This window comes from Phaenicophaeus curvirostris, chromosome 7, assembly GCF_032191515.1.
Source record: "Phaenicophaeus curvirostris isolate KB17595 chromosome 7, BPBGC_Pcur_1.0, whole genome shotgun sequence".
NCBI lineage: Eukaryota > Metazoa > Chordata > Aves > Cuculiformes > Cuculidae > Phaenicophaeus > Phaenicophaeus curvirostris.
Window position 1 is genome coordinate 22,183,821 of NC_091398.1, and position 17,244 is coordinate 22,201,064.

Sequence of the window (17,244 nt, forward strand, 5' to 3'; positions counted from 1 at the left end):
TGATTTAATCCTACAGGTATGTAACAGAATTTGTAAACCTAGGCAATGTTTCAGCTCTTCGAACTTTCAGAGTATTGAAAGCGTTGAATACTATTTCTGTAATCCCAGGTAAGAAGTAACTGGTGTAAGGTGTTAGGCCCCTTGTAACTCCCAACTGTTCCTTTTTATCCTGTCATTGTGTTTGTGTGTGAACTCCCCTATTACAGATATGTGACAGAGTTCGTGGACCTGGGTAATGTCTCAGCATTGAGAACATTCAGAGTTCTCCGAGCTTTGAAAACAATATCAGTTATTCCAGGTGAGAGCTAGGTTAAACACTGAGGCTGATTTTATTCACTGAAATGGGATTCATATTTGTTAAACATAAATCTTATTTCTTGCCACAAAAAAGCAGGAATCAGAAGATACCAGAATTCACTGAGATCTCTGATTCATTGCTTTTCAACATGAGCTCTCTCCTTTTGAAATCAGCCTTTGAGTTTAACTGATTCTTGCATGAGATATTGCAGTACACAGTGTGTGTGGTTCACATCATATGATGTCAAGCTTTCTTCTCCACATTCAATGAATATCAGTAACCCTGAAGTTTTCTTACTCATGTGCATCTTACCTACATGATGTTATGTGGTATATGTTGTGAATCTTTGTGTCTAAAAAAATAGAACTGTTTGAAATGTTGACTTAGTAAAAAGATGAAGGAATAAGATAATAAAGAATAGCATGGGCATTGCATGAGGGATTTATTATCTTAAAATTTCTATGATTTTCCAAACCACCTCCAGTTTTATAGCATTAAATTTTAATCCTATTTCTTGTTGAACAGTCTTTTTACTAAAAAGTAGTCTTCTAAACCTAGTATGTTATAAAACTGATATTAGCAAAGGTTTGGGACAAGAGGTATTGACAAATAAAATGAAATAAGACTTTTATGTGAGATTCATGTATAGCATGAATAAAAAAATTCACTTGTTTTAGCATTAAAACAAGTGTTTTGAAATACATGCAACTCATTCCATTTGCAGCTTCAAATGAACATAAATTTCATCTATTTATTCATTTTCACAAGTGAAAAAGCTCTTCACAAAAATGCTATTTCACAGACATTGCAATCATTTATTTGGGCTTCTGCATGAAATCTATAACTTTACTGGGAAACACAGTCATTTTTGTGCACTTAAAATAGTTCTGAACATCAGAATAAAAATTCCTTTGCATTTGCAGGCTTGAAGACTATTGTGGGAGCCCTAATTCAGTCTGTGAAGAAGCTCTCGGATGTTATGATCCTGACTGTGTTTTGTCTGAGTGTATTTGCACTCATAGGGTTGCAGCTGTTCATGGGCAACTTGAGGAATAAATGCCTGCAGTGGCCTCCAGAAAATTTTACTCTGGAAACAAATATCACTTCCCAGTTAAATGGTACCATAGTTGAAAATGGTACATTGGTTAATTCAACAGTGACTCTATTTGACTGGAAGGAGTACATTGAAGATGAAAGTAAGTATTGTCACCATAATTCTTATTGAAGTGATTTAATGGCTGAAATGAAGAGGGGAAGAGATGATTGACTTAGTTAAGATGGAGCAGGAGAAGTGTTTTCTCTCTCTCATAGATCTGCTTCAAAGGCCATCATGGAAGAGGAAGCAGGGAGTACAGTTTCTCTACTTCATACAGCTCTTTTTCTCAGCTCCCTCTGCCAAATCCACATCTCCCCTGAGACAGAAAGAAGTCTAAAGTAATTCTTAAAATTACTTAAGAGTCTTAAACATTTTCCATTCCCATATGCCAAAGCAAGATCAATAACAGACTGCTGTGGCATTTCTGACAGATGTCAGAGACTTCTGACATTCAGTGAGAATTCCAGTTATGGAGTCCTCAGTATTTCCATCGTCAATCCATTATTGTGCTTCACTATCCCTAGTATTAGAAAGGGAGTTCCTAAGGTCTATCAAATTTTCCTGTTGCAATTTAAGCTCTTTGTTCTTCTCAACTTTAACACAGACATCAAAATTGAATTATTCCCTATTATTAATCACTGACTCTGAGCTATCTAGAGTCTATTCTTATGTCGCCATGCCCTGTTCTCTCCTCTTCCAGTCTTTTTGTATGTTAAGCAACCTAGATCACTAACCTTTTTCTCCTACAATTTATTTTATAGATCTTGATCTCTCATTGGGTTTCTTGTTGGTAAACATTCTTCTCAAAGTGCAGTGCCCCCATCTAGGCATTTCTCCTCCCCATAAGGCATACTAAGTACAGAAGGGTAACATGGCTGTATAGTAACTTATACTCTTGTTTTATGTATCCTATGCTAGGGCTTGCCACTGTTTATAGTCATAACATCATTAAATCCTCTTCAGCTTGCAGTCTACCTGCCTTTTGAATCTTTTACAGACTTTTACCTCATTGAGTTCCCACTTTTCATTTGCACAGTTCATTGCTCCAGCTTGAAGAGCACCCATTGTTTTTAGACCATCTTTCCAATTGTCCTGGATCTTTTAAAGTTTGCTCAAACTGACCACCAGCATTAGCAGATCAGTAACATTTGCAAATTTGGGAAGCATTCTTCAATCGTCTAAACCTCTTCATAAATTGTTTTTATGCACCTTTCCATTTTGATAATTTCCTGAAGTACGATTTTTCCAACCATTTTGCCTTATACAGAGTGGTCTGCAAACTGAGACTAGAAAAAGGAATGCATTTCAGTACAGTTAAGTGTCAGATCACAAACCTAAACTCCCTATGCTAAAAATCAGTGCTGAGCAATTCACCTTGAGACAAGTTCACATGCATTGCATAAAGACCGTAGCTGGTGGCATACATAATCTCTAACTTTGAAAGTTACTTTTGAAGAAAAATAAAAATTAAAGGCAAGAAAAAGGAAAGGGAAAGGGAAAACTGACCACAGTAGCCAGCTGTGACACGAAGTGGTGACTCTCCTCCCATGGGTATCCTTTCAAGTGCAACAGTGATCACTCCATAATAGTCTTCCCGTAGCAACTGTGTAGTTTTTATTAACATCTCCTCAGACAGGAGGAGGAGATGTTGCAGGTTGTTCCTGCTTACAGTGCTATTAGCCCTAATTGGAACACACTTCGATCAGGGCGAGTGCTGCATGGCTGGTTGTTTTTTAAGCTCATATGTGCGCTTTATTAGGTCACCTAGTGCAACCCAACAGCTACAAGCAAAGAGCAGGAAAACAGGGGAGAAAGAGAGGTGAATCTCGCAAGACAATTGCTTCCCACAAGCACCTGCTGCAATAATAATGTGTTTGCAGGTGTAATGTCATGAGAATAACAGCAACATGAAAACCAGCATGACAACAAAGGAAAATAGTACCAGAGAGGCTCTGGAAAACACTGCCACAGCAGCTTACGTGAAAGATTGCGGAGCTGCAACTGAGAGGCAGGATATAGAAATGCAACTGGAAAGCCTTTGTCAACAGAGACACTAGGGCACCTAAGGCACTGTGGAGGAGCCAGGTCTCTGACAAATTAAGGCTAAACCTCTGGATCCAAAAAGCTAAATAGTATCCTGTCCACATAAATAAATTATTGACTGTGAAGGCAGTATTACCCTTGTCTTTAGCACTACTGCAGTTGCTACTGGAATGCTATATAAAGTTCAATGTTGAAAAACTGGAGGGTGTTCAGAAAAGAGCAGAATGATTAAAGGGTTGGAACACATGCTTTATACCAAGATAGACCAGGAACTCAACCTACTTAGCATATCAAAGAGAAGGTTTAAGAGGTGATTGGATCACAGTTGAGAAAAACCTCATGGGGAACAGAAATTTCATCATAGACATAACTTTGATCTAGGAGACAAAGATATAATAGGTTCAGTAGCTGCAAGCCAAAGCCAAACAAATGCCAAATAGAAGTAAGACATCTTCTAACTGTGATCACACAGCTGATCAATGACTGTGATGGATTCCCATCTGAATTTCTGAAATCAAGACGCAATGTTTTTATGAAACTCACTTTACTTGAACATATGAATTCATGGAGATCCCACAGCAAAAAGTATAAGAAAGTCTAAGCAGAGTCTCCTAATGAAAACCTGGAATGCAATGTCAAACTTAATCTTCTGGATTTTTACCTAAGAATCTCTAAACTTAACCTCTGATTTCATTTGATTTAAAGAAGACCTGAAGCGTCTTCAAAAACAAAGCTGAACGGGTTACTGAAAATACTTTATTGAATGGCTACTTGACCCTTTGCTATATTTACACAGGATTTTGTAAGTATTATGAAATTTATAATGAAATTATGAGTCTTATTATGAAGTTAATAAGCTTGTCCTTGCTTGCTGGCAGTTTCAAAGAGGAAAATTATCTTCTTATGGCTTCCTGCTCACTTCTTCCAAGTGGGCAGACAGGAAACAGAAATGATTCTTAAACCAACTGTGTCCCAGGGTAATAAGAAGGGACTTACTTGGAGCTCAGAGTAGTGCAATGGCCCTGTCTTCTGTAGGAATTATCAAAGTTTTTATGGCATAGTTGTGTATAATACGCAAAAAAAAAAGGCATGAAAGCCTTCATTTTGCAACTGAGCTCATTTTTTTTTTAAATACCATTTGGAGAAACTCTATGTAAGCACTCCTGGCATTAATGAGTCAGGTACTATTTTTTCCCCCCTTTCTAAGTTGCTAGTCTAGGTTTACCGAAGCAACTGCAAATTCTGTAAATAAATACCAGGGATTTTTCCTCATTTCCCAATCAAATAAAGACGAACTAAATATATACCTTTGAGGTAGTGAGGGACTTTTTCATTTGACTTTGATAAAATAGAAGTCAGAGTTTTACATCTATTTAAGGGCATATGCTTGTACTGCTCAGCTTGTGTTGCTATCAAAATTTTCCTGTCACAATAATATTTTGAGCATTTGTCACAGTTGTATCAGTGCATTTGGAGAGATTTCAGTGGCTATAATTTCCTGTGGAGCTGGAAAGTACAGCGTGCTTACAGGGCACATCTTGTCTGAACCACAGAATACAGACCCTGTTGTAGCAGTTCAGCTCAGCTGATGTAGTACTGATCGTGAATGACTGCTACATGTAAACTGTGTTAAGTCAGGTTTGCATTCTTTCAAACCAGCTGCTATGTTCCAGCATATTTTAACCATGATTAGCTGACATAGTGCAGAATAAGGTTTGCCTCATAGGGGTCAGCTGTGGTCAGCATCATGTCAGTTAACTTTACTATTTAGAGCTGTGTTTCAGCTCTATGCAGTTCTGCAGTGCACACCAGCCCGGAATGACAGCAGCTGCGCATAGGTTTGAGCACTTTGCAGAGCACCAAAGATTGTATCCTGTTAGATACGGGTGTATCATTAGACACTGAAACTGAGTCCTTCACAGAGTGTCTGAACAAGTTCTACGTACATAAAACCTCACTTTTCCAAATGCTGAATTGCACCCACAGATAGGAGAGATGCAGCTGGCCAGGATACCATGTCCCTCCTGCAGCAAGTAAACGTGCTGAGCCAGTAGCTTGTGATGCCTCCTCAGACTGAGACTTCATTAGCTTCTGATTTAACCCTGCTTGGGCAGCACAGCTGGCGCAGCCACAACCAACTTTAAATTCAGCTGCACTGATAGCATTTCAAAGGAGATCATTTTAAGGGAATCTTAACAGGCCAGTTCCATGAAAAGAAATCCCATGAGCGGTGGGTAAATCTTCTCAGGAAGCAAAACAACTACCACCTTTACTCCAAAGTTGCTGTGCTTCAGAAGTACTGGAAGCTGGGGAAGTGCTTCGGGGAGGGTCACCGTGTCACTGTTTGAAATAATTTTTTTTCACATACAATATTATAATAAATAACTATACAATTTCACAAAGTGTGATTTAGTTCAGTGATAAGACTGAAGGGAGATTTGTACATTTCATCTACATCTGGCAGCATTTGACAGGGTTTTTGGTACCTTTTGGCATTTTAAAACTAACTGCTGTGAGTAACAGCACTTACTGCAATTCATATTATCATTTACTTTAAATTTATGGTCCTGCTGAAAAATTAATACTTTGTGTTTAAAATTGCATCTGAAATCACCTTAACACTTTTAGAGCCAGATTATTTATTTCAGAGTTGTAAAAAAACTTCCATATTCAGAAATCTATAATTTTTTAAAAATTCTTTTTTAAACAGGTCATTTTTATTTTCTGGAGGGGCAAAATGATGCTCTACTTTGTGGAAATAGTTCTGATGCTGGGTAAGTCCAAATTTCATTATACCATTGTGCTGTGTACAAATTAGATCCATGTTCTTTAAACATGCAGTTGAAGGGTGGGAGATTTATTTTGAGTGACCACTTTCTTACACCTAGGAAGTACTAGGATTTTACAGTGGACTGAGAATTTGGGCTCCTGGTCAGAGCTCAGTAAATTGTTAGATGAGCTTAGTCATTGCATGAATGAATCTTAAACTTTTTACACTAATTTTTATGTGCCTTTTCTGCCTACTTCTTCTAGTGTCCTTTAAAATAATTTGCCATTAAAAATCACAACTGCCATTATTTCTAGACTATTTAACTGAAGAAAAATCTGCTTTTTAATTCTAATTTTCTCCTGAACATTCCAGATGATGATATTAAAATAATTATATAAGATAACACCCAGTTTGTCTTTTAGGCAGTGCCCAGAAGGGTATACATGTGTGAAAGCTGGTAGAAACCCCAATTATGGCTACACAAGTTTTGACACCTTCAGCTGGGCTTTCTTGTCATTATTTCGCTTGATGACTCAAGACTTCTGGGAAAACCTTTATCAATTGGTGAGATTTCTTTAATGCAATAAAAAGACTAAATATGTTTGTTCCAATAATACAAGAAGTCTAAAACAAATTTTCTTTTATTATGTTAATTTTAACAATATGAAAAATAGAACTTTTGTTAACCTATTCTTGCTTATAAGTGTTTTCTTATTTCCAGACACTACGTGCTGCTGGGAAAACATACATGATATTTTTTGTTCTGGTGATTTTTCTGGGTTCTTTCTACCTGATTAACTTGATCCTGGCTGTGGTTGCCATGGCCTATGAAGAACAGAATCAAGCAACCTTGGAAGAAGCAGAACAGAAAGAGGCAGAATTCCAACAGATGCTGGAACAACTGAAGAAGCAACAAGAAGCAGCTCAGGTATAAGTTATAGTGTAGTGGTGCAGAAGTTTATGAAAGTCATTTTACTAGAGATATTCACCCTCTGCTTTCTAAATCTGCAGTTACAAAACACCCTGTTGGGCTTTCAGCAACAGAGCTAGCTCAGAGATCATCTGTTCTGCACTAAAGATGTTGTACTGTGAACAATCTAGCCATAATCAAGAAGGAATATTCAAAACTAGGCATATATTATTCATTATGTTTTTCTTAGACTAATGTAATTAATATAGTCTGTTAGACTTCTGCATTTAAAAGGTACACATGAAAGATGGAAGAAAGGTGTGACCAACACATATCTTGAGTCAATTGAATAATAAAAAGCTGGAAAAAAAAGTAGGGAGCAGATATGCAATGGAAAGGCTTAAGATCGATGGCATTTGGACTAGAATTTCTGTGTAAGTAAACTTAAAAGAATCACCATGTCATGATTTGCGCAATGACACAAACTCATTCTGCAACATGGCAGGCAGCAGCGGTAGCAGCAGCAGCAGCAACAGCATCCGCAGAGTCCAGGGAGCCCAGCGCTGGTGGAGAAGCAGGAGCAGTCTCAGAAAGCTCCTCAGAGGCATCAAAACTGAGCTCAAAGAGTGCAAAAGAGAGGAGAAATCGAAGGAAAAAAAGAAAACAAAAAGAACAGTCTGGTGGAGAGGAAAAAGATGAAGATGAATTTCACAAGTCTGAATCAGAAGATAGCATCAGAAGGAAAGGTTTCCGATTATCCATTGAAGGCAATAGATTGACATATGAAAAAAAGTACTCTTCACCACATCAGGTATTGCATATAGTTATTTTTGATAGAAGCATATATTTAGTGCATCATAGGCTGCTGCAAAACTGCTTCAATCTTCCTGATACTGTAATATGACCCTACTGCCTGAAGAAAGGAAACACAAAGATTGCCATTAAACTTTGTTATTGTTTCTAGTGCTTGAGAGAAAGTGCTGCAGCTGCTAGATTGTCTTGTAAAAACCACAGAGAATTAAATGTAACCTCATATCTCTATTCTTGTTATAGGATTGTTTAAAAATCATATTAAAGTATTCTCTGCTTCTGTGGGGTTTTATTTTTAGAGTGATTATATGTTATCTGGACTTACTAAAATGCTACTGTATTTTTCCATTATGATTGCTTTGTATTTTCCTCCTGCTTCAATGATGTTTGGAGGTTGGTTCCATATGTGCAGGATGCTGCATACATGAAAGAATGTGAATGTATAGATGCCCTTTCTTTGCTTGATGGGTATTGTGCAACTACTCTGCTCAGCCACTCTAATGACAGTAGGAGAAAGGAGTGCTCAAAACTGGCTTTTGTCTTAAGAATCTACAAACTGTGGTATTTCTATCTGAAAAACATAAATATAATGAAATACATACAAAATTTTTACAGTAATATTTAGCTTCTGGGAAAAAATGGCTACTCTCATATAAGGGAAAAAATCCTATGCTATCCTAATAACAATGTTAAGTTTGAATGTTTCAGCTATTAATCATGAATTTTGTCTGCCTGCAGTCTTTGCTGAGCATACGTGGCTCCCTATTTTCTCCAAGGCGCAACAGCAGAACAAGTCTTTTCAGCTTCAGAGGTCGAGCAAAGGATATAGGATCAGAAAATGACTTTGCTGATGATGAGCACAGCACTTTTGAAGACAACGACAGCAGAAGAGATTCTCTCTTTGTGCCGCGCAGACACGGTGAACGGCGCAACAGTAACATCAGTCAGGCCAGTAGGTCATCCAGGATGCTGGCAGTGTTTCCAGTGAATGGGAAGATGCACAGCACTGTGGATTGCAATGGGGTGGTTTCCCTGGTTGGTGGACCATCTGTTCCTACATCGCCTGTTGGACAGCTTCTGCCAGAGGTGATAATAGATAAACCAGCTACTGATGACAATGTAAGAAAGTTTTAAATAGCTTAGGCATCGTGGCCTTTTCTTACTGCACCAGCCAGTGTTTTCTACAGAATGGAACCCTTGGCAATGCTTCCTGGTTGGTCAAGCTGTGAATGCTCCTGCATCTTGTAAAATCTTTAATAAATAAAACAGCTAAGATAGATTTGCAACCTAAGCATTTACTTACAAATGTTCTCATTACTAACAAATGCAATTTGCACTTTCCAAGTAATAAAATATTAACTTACTTACACATTTGTAAAAGCACTATACTTTACTCTATTACTGTGCTGTACTTTCCTTTTGCTGATCTAAAGGTCCATCTGGCTATGGTCTGCAAAATCATAGTTATTATACAGTAAAAAAAATAATATTCAAAAATGTTATCATATGACTGCAATCAACATGATGCTGCTATTACCACTTTATCAAAATTAGCATTATTAGTTAATTTTGACAACATTCTTCCTTATCAGCCCCCTGAGAAATGCAAGGAAGTTGTCAATTCTTTATTATCATTTATTTCTCATTCCTATATTTTTTCAACCCATTGCTGGTGGAGTTCTGTAGTGCAGGTAATAAATAGTTCATTGGAAGATCAGATTTCAATTCAGACTTCCAAAAATACAAATGTCTGTGTAAACCTATGTGCAGCACATATTGCTGCCATTCTCTTACCATATACAAAGTAAGAGAAGATATCTCAAAAAAAATCTTGCTTAGTTCAAAGTTACTCACATTACTGAAAAAAGTACTAGCATGAGGAAGCATGAGGAAGTCAGACTTTTCTTACTTGCAACACTTCGCCTAGGGGAAAAGGCTATTATGTTACAAAACCCAAAATATTCTGCCAGCAGGACCAAGAAAAAAAAAATTACACTTTGCAAAATTTTATACAATATTTTTGAACTCAATCCTTTCCAGTTTTTTAAAATATTTTTTCAGAGTTTGAAGAAAAAAAATGCAAAAGTAAGTAAATTAATTTCTCTGATTTGAACAATAGGTTACTATTGCCTCATGTGTTTTAAAAAATATTTAAAGATGCTAAAAAGTAATAAAAGTCTGACATGATAAAAATTGAAGTGCATGAAGCACGTATCCAAGCTAAGACATCAATAACAGAGTTCTATGTAGTATGGTTTGCCTATCTCATCTCTCTGACATGGTCTCAACTATTACTGTTCTCTGTCTAGGGCACCACTACAGAAACAGAAATGAGAAAGAGAATATCAAGCTCTTTCCATGTCTCTATGGACTACCTAGAAGATCCAGCTTTAAGGGAAAGAGCCATGAGTATTGCTAGCATCCTCACAAACACTGTGGAAGGTGTGTGCTATGCATAGCTTAGTATTTAATACCTGTTTTTTCAATGGAGTTCTGAAAACTTGAGTTAAAACTACAAACTGATTTAAAATAGCTTAATTAATAGACATTGTCTCACAAACTGACAGACATTTATCAGTAAACTGAACACTTTTTATTAATTAAATTGTTACATAAAGTATGTATTAAAGTTATTATGTAACTAAGCATTCTCAGCTCATTGTTTTGCCATCCCACCACCTACCTCCTGTGATTATCGGTACTACAGAGTCGTGTTTGATGGTTATAATTGAGTGGATGCTTATACATATTAACTAAAAATATGTTATTAGACACAAGAAAGGCCACTGAACATTTTGCAATTATATATAACCATTGTTAAAATACATAAGCATTTCTATCAGTTATATTTATTCAGTCATTCTTTAAAGAAGTGTTCTTCTACTTGATTAAAAAACTGTTTTTTCTTGAACCAGGAATGAAACTTACATGGAAAACTTTTACCTACACAATAGAAATTTCAAAATAAAAGTAATAAAAACAATAGAACACTTTGTGGGAAGAACAGACTTAAGGGTAATCAAGGAACAATAAAATACGTAATAAAAATTGATGTATAAATTTATACTGATCAGAATAGTGACTGGAATACAAAGAAGTTATGCTGGGTAAATAAGCTTTGAACAAAAAATTTACATTTGATAGCAATTTTTAAAGATCTTCATGAAAAGCCTGGTAAAAAAGTATAATGGATATGCTTATAGGTGCCTAATAAGTACCACTGTGGATTGACAACTTGACTGGTACAATTCATATAGTATTGAGGAATGTTAGAACAATCACATAGTTACCTCTATGGACTTTGTTTTCCCACAGAACTTGAAGAATCAAGACAGAAATGCCCACCATGTTGGTATAAATTTGCAAATATTTTCTTGATCTGGGACTGCAGTCCACATTGGTTAAAAGTAAAACATCTCGTCAACTTAGTGGTAATGGACCCATTTGTTGACCTGGCTATTACAATTTGCATTGTTTTAAATACCCTCTTTATGGCTATGGAACATTATCCGATGACAGATGAATTCAATAACGTACTTTCAGTTGGAAATCTGGTAAGTCTGTTGGGTTTTTATATTCATGATTTGGAAGGAAGTGTCTCTGAAATAACTGAAAGAAAGAGCTTTAACAAGGTGTTGGGGTTCTTTACTCTTTAGAAAGTAGATATATTGGACATTTATTGGTCTCCAGATATGACTCTATCAGGACATTTTTTGAAATTTCTTTGTCAACCCTGGCTCATGTAACAGGATATTGTAAAATCAATATATTGCTGCATTCTTCTAAGCCAAATTAAAATTTTTTAAAAAGGCATCAATGCTACATTAAGTGAAGTCCATCTTAAACAGATGTTTATTTGTCTAAGCATTAAACCAGGAAATGCTTTACTTCCGTGAAAACGACACTATACAGTGTTACTTTTTTAATCAATACAACAGAAATCTTTAAATTATGAATGTATTTTTACTTGCCGTTTCCTGAGCTCAGTTTTATGGTAGCTGAAAGATCCAGTTAAAAGCATTTATAGAATTTTTTTGGTAGAAGAATTTTCACGTGGATACATGTATTGTTTTCTTTATATGCTTTATGTAAAACTATGAAATATCCTGCAGTCCTTTTCCTCTTACGATTTTTATATTTTTTATCATCAGATAATTAGTAAGCTATTTTTTTCCTCGTGTTGTCAACTGTATTTTCTTGCTTTAACTTCAAAAAGATAAATTATTAAAGAATTCAGGAGTTAATTTTTGCTTTTGAACTGACAGGTTTGATCACATAGAAGAATCAGCAGCTGCAGTCCTACTTTGTCTCTATTTCAAGAATTTATTTCTTATAATGGGACTTATAATAATCTTTGCTTTTGTAATGATGGAAAAAGTATCTCAGATAATATAAATAAATACAGAATTTAGAAGGGAAAATTAATAGATGTAAGCATAGTTGTTTTCATATACTTAAAATAAGGGAAACTCTGAATCTAAGTTTCTTAGTAAAATGTAAAATCTTGTACTGTAGCATTTAAAGGTTTGTTTTCCAACCAAGAAAATGCCATAGAAATCTTTGAGTACATCTGACTACAAAGGGAATGTGAGAGAACCTGGCTATAAGCACTGCGCAGTTCCAGTCTTGGGCTCCCTGACATAAATCCCTTCCCAATAAAGTGGCTTTCGGGGTTCATCTGCTCCAGTAGTTCCACTTCAAAGAACATAATAAAAGCTGTCTTGAGCTTTGGTGTTCCTAGGCAGAGCAAGTCAGATTCTTCTCGTCCATCTCCTGATTATCCCAGTTAGATTATTCTCTTTAGCTGTCCCATTTTCTGTTCAGCTTGCTTGAAAGTGGGTTATCAAAACCTAAGAAAGCATTTCAGATCAGGGCTCCAGCAGCCTTTATCAGTAGATTTAAAACCTTTCTGTCCTACTGAAAATTTTTCTAAGACTTCTCTTAAAGCTACTCAGGGTCACTACATAGGTGACTCCTAAATATGATTCCTACTTCATTCAGCATAGTGTCACTTGATGAAAAAATATTACCAGCAATATCATGTTTAAAATGCATTCTTAAATGCTGTTTCATTCCTAACATTTAAGTGATTGAGCCAATTAACTTCACTGAACTTACTGGCAACACCCAGGTAGAAGTTCCTCAGCTCTGGCAAATTGTAGTATCTCAGTTGATCCCCATCTGGTGTAAATAAACTCATCTCGGTTGAACTGAATGGGATTATGGTAGGTGATGCCAGCCAAGGAGCTGCCCATCTGGAGTCTTAGATTTGGCTTCATTCATGCCATTTTATAATATAATTAGTATATCAAGAAAGATGTTATGCCATGTAATTTCTTGGAAAGCATTCTGGTTTATGTTGTGAAAATCAAATTTAGGATATTGCTTGTACATGAGAAAGTCCATATCCTGATAGAGTTGAAACTGGATTATGTTATAAACCAGAAGTTTATGTAATTTGTTTAATATAAAATATAATTAATTTTAAAAAAAACACTTGGCTTGTATGGCACTTGTTAAGGGAAGATGAGCATAATAAATCACTAGACTACAATGAACTATTTTTAAGTATCGGTTTTGGATGACATTGCAGATATATAGCTTGAATTAAAAACCTAGACAACAGCTAAATCTGTATTATTATATTTCAAAATGAAATAACAAACTGCATTTTGAATTCAGGTCTTCACTGGAATCTTCACAGCGGAAATGTTTCTCAAGATAATTGCAATGGATCCTTACTATTATTTTCAGGAGGGCTGGAATATTTTTGATGGTTTTATTGTAACCCTTAGCTTGGTTGAGCTTGGTCTTGCAGATGTGGAAGGACTCTCAGTTCTTCGATCATTCAGATTGGTAAATATACATGAGCTGCACTGATTTTTTTCAACCGGGCTTTATTAACATACTTTTTGCCTTAAAAATTTTCTTGATGTTTACTATGATATTGATACTGATGTCTCTTTCATTGGTACAAATCTTTATTACTTATGGTATCTTACTGTCTTCAATGAGAATCGATAAAAATCCAGACAAATAGATAGCAATAGGTGCCCTGGGCCCGTTTCCACTGCATTGTATATACACACTTTAAACATTCTGCTATACAGAAATAAATGGACTTGCTGGATATATTGTCCTATGATTGGCATCACAGGAATAGATATGCTCTACAAATACCAGTAGAAAAGCGGCCCAGATTATTTTAACAGTTGAATCCTCGATTTTAAATTCCTTTTAATATGACCAATTACTTCTTTGGCCTTTGGTAAAAACAATGCTTTGAGGATATCAGACTCTAACTTCCCAAAATTTTGTTGACTGAACCCTCTATTCTCATACTTCTAGACAAGAGGATGCCCTCTGAACAGTCATACTCAGGACATACTTCGCAGTAATATATTTCCACAAATTAACTTGAAATACCTTTGTGTCTTTCTTGCTGGTTGTTCTAACAATATTTTTCTTTTCTTCCAGTTACGAGTTTTCAAACTGGCAAAATCTTGGCCAACACTAAATATGCTGATAAAAATTATTGGTAACTCTGTGGGAGCTCTGGGAAACCTGACTCTGGTGCTGGCCATCATTGTGTTCATTTTCGCTGTGGTTGGGATGCAGCTGTTTGGGAAAAACTACAAGGAATGTGTCTGCAAAATCGCAAGTGACTGCGTGCTCCCACGCTGGCACATGCAAGACTTCTTTCACTCTTTTTTGATTGTCTTTCGAGTGCTGTGTGGAGAATGGATAGAAACAATGTGGGACTGCATGGAGGTTGCTGGCCAAGCCATGTGCCTTACTGTCTTCATGATGGTCATGGTGATTGGAAATCTGGTGGTATGTAACCAAATCATTAGCAAACAATTATTCGGCAATACAGCAGGCTCAATCCTGAAGTGAACTAAGTGCTCTGGCTGTGCTTCAACAAAGCACTTAAGCAGGTGGTTTCAAGTGATGCTTAAAGTTAAGCCTAAGAGCTTTTTTGGATTGAGAGCAAACTATTCCGCAATACTGAAATCCTAAGAATGTTAGAATGAGCACTTAGTCATATTCTTAATTTGTCTTTTGGCTCTTTGTGAATATTTCAAGCTTCAAATAATTTTAGTTTATGGTCTCTTTAGAACCTATGTGCTGTGTATTTTTTTATTATTTATCCCACATGATTCGTCACCTAAATAATCTAATTTCTACTGTGTGATGGGATAAATTAATTTTTTTTAATTATGCTGAATAGCAAACCTGTTATCTCCGGCTTTAGATTAAAAGATTTTGCACCAAAATGTTTAACTTAATGAGGGGGTTTAAAGACACAATTAAAAATATTAGTCAGTTGTAGGAATATTTTTGCATATGGAGTAGGACCTAAGCAAATTTTTAAAACCTTTTAATTTTATGGCAGAAGTTTTGAGGGTGCTTTTCCTTGGTTATGGTGAATTATTGGGATTTCAGTCTTTGATGGCACTGATAATTTTTAATAAAATAAATGTTCTTTGTTGGCATAAAGTCTAGAATATCCTTTTTTATCTTTCTGCAGGTACTGAACCTATTTTTGGCCCTGCTGTTGAGCTCATTTAGTGCAGACAACCTTGCTGTGACAGATGATGACAATGAAATGAATAATCTCCAAATTGCTGTAGCGAGAATGCAGAAAGGCATAGATTATGTGAAAAGAAAAGCACGTGAATTCATCCAAAAAGCTTTTGTTAAAAAACAAAAAGCTTTAGATGAAATCAAACCCCTTGAGGATTTGAACAACAAAAATAGCTGTATTTCCAATCACACAACTGTGGAACTAAGCAAGGATCATGACTATATCAAAGATGCAAATGGAACAACGAGTGGCATAGGCACAGGTAGCAGTGTGGAAAAATACATAATTGATGAAAGTGATTACATGTCATTCATAAACAACCCAAGTCTCACTGTGACAGTGCCCATTGCTGTGGGAGAATCTGACTTTGAAAATCTAAATACAGAGGAATTTAGTAGTGAATCAGACCTGGAAGAAAGCAAAGAGGTATTTCGATATTTTGCACATTTCTCTCTGAACTTCTTAGTATTTTTTTGTTTGTTTGTTTTTGTTTTTTCAGCATAAGCCAGTGTATTCAATTCTTGTCATTTGCCATTTTGACACTTCTTTGTACATGTGCTTAAATGACTTTAGAGAGGAGTGTTTAATTCTTGATGAACAGAAGGCTGAGAAAGGGTGAAAAATTATAGTCTCCAAGAGGAAATAAGAGGCCAGGTTAAACCAATCCATAAGAACTATTTATGGTCCATATAGTAGTTGCAGCAACTGGTAGAGCACAGCAGTGCCTTATTCCACTAACAAGGGAACACATGAGGGTCACATGAGGAGTGTCATACCTTATCTCTTTGCAACTCAAAAAATCCCCCTGTGTGGGATTTCTTTGTGAGCAGGTATAAACCAGAAAGCATAGAGACCATTTGTGTATTTCCTTTAGACACTGGAATGCTTTTAGATTTTAAAATTGTCAGCACTTCTAGACCTAGATTCCCATAAAAAGAATTTTTAACCATAGATTCTTCCATATACTTCAAACTCACTTACTCATTAAAACTGAAAAACAATAGATGAAAAGATCTAAGTTGCCAAGGGAATGTTGAAGGGGGCTATAGCTACAAAGCCTTGTTGAGAACTATTTTTAAAAAGCATATTAAGGGTATAACTGTTCCATTACATGACTTTTTCTCTGTAGCTATTTTAACAACAGAATATAGATATATTTTATAAGATAATTTGCAAAACAGCTACACCCTCAGTGACTTAGTTTGTTGACATTTTATCCAAAACAGAAAATTATCTTTCCAGACCTTTAACAACATTTTCTGATTTGAGGAACCTTAACGTTAAACAAGCTAGTTTCCATTCTTGGAGCAAAATAGGTTTTTTGGAGAACAGCTCATCTTTCCCCACCACAGTCGTACTGCTCACAGCACTTCAGGCACCTAATTTTAGGTTAGCTGAATTCTGTACCGCTGTCACTTCTGTGTGCACAAGCCCTCTAGTGTTCTCAACGAGAACTCAGTGTTAGCTAAGTGTTATCTTTGGATCCTCCCCTGAGAAAGGAGACCTCTACAAAACAGCCTCTCCCCATGGCAACCTATTTCAGAGACAATGTTGCTTCCATTTCCTAATTAATATCCAAACCATTAATATTTCTTTTCCTGCTAAATATCAGCCAAACTGTCTTAGAATCTGGCTTTGACTCAAGCTTCTGAACCACTGCAACAACAGAAATTATAAGAATGTATTTGACCACATTATGAACTTGCCCCAGCAGGAGTGATTTCTAAAT

General features: G+C 36.1%; 1 protein-coding gene across 3 annotated transcripts in view; it reads left to right on the plus strand.

The window, feature by feature from the left end:
* The window catches only part of LOC138722698 (sodium channel protein type 1 subunit alpha), a 97,730-nt gene that overhangs the window by 47,054 nt on the left and 33,432 nt on the right, over nucleotides 1–17,244 (plus strand). For all 3 annotated transcript variants that reach the window (XM_069861165.1, XM_069861166.1, XM_069861167.1), the window contains exons 7-18: nucleotides 207–298; nucleotides 1,222–1,494; nucleotides 6,148–6,211; nucleotides 6,630–6,771; nucleotides 6,929–7,135; nucleotides 7,623–7,928; nucleotides 8,666–9,046; nucleotides 10,237–10,369; nucleotides 11,243–11,481; nucleotides 13,610–13,783; nucleotides 14,405–14,761; nucleotides 15,459–15,941. In XM_069861165.1, the coding sequence (XP_069717266.1) occupies nucleotides 207–298; nucleotides 1,222–1,494; nucleotides 6,148–6,211; nucleotides 6,630–6,771; nucleotides 6,929–7,135; nucleotides 7,623–7,928; nucleotides 8,666–9,046; nucleotides 10,237–10,369; nucleotides 11,243–11,481; nucleotides 13,610–13,783; nucleotides 14,405–14,761; nucleotides 15,459–15,941 (2,851 nt within the window). The remainder of the gene's footprint in view (nucleotides 1–206; nucleotides 299–1,221; nucleotides 1,495–6,147; nucleotides 6,212–6,629; nucleotides 6,772–6,928; nucleotides 7,136–7,622; nucleotides 7,929–8,665; nucleotides 9,047–10,236; nucleotides 10,370–11,242; nucleotides 11,482–13,609; nucleotides 13,784–14,404; nucleotides 14,762–15,458; nucleotides 15,942–17,244) is intronic.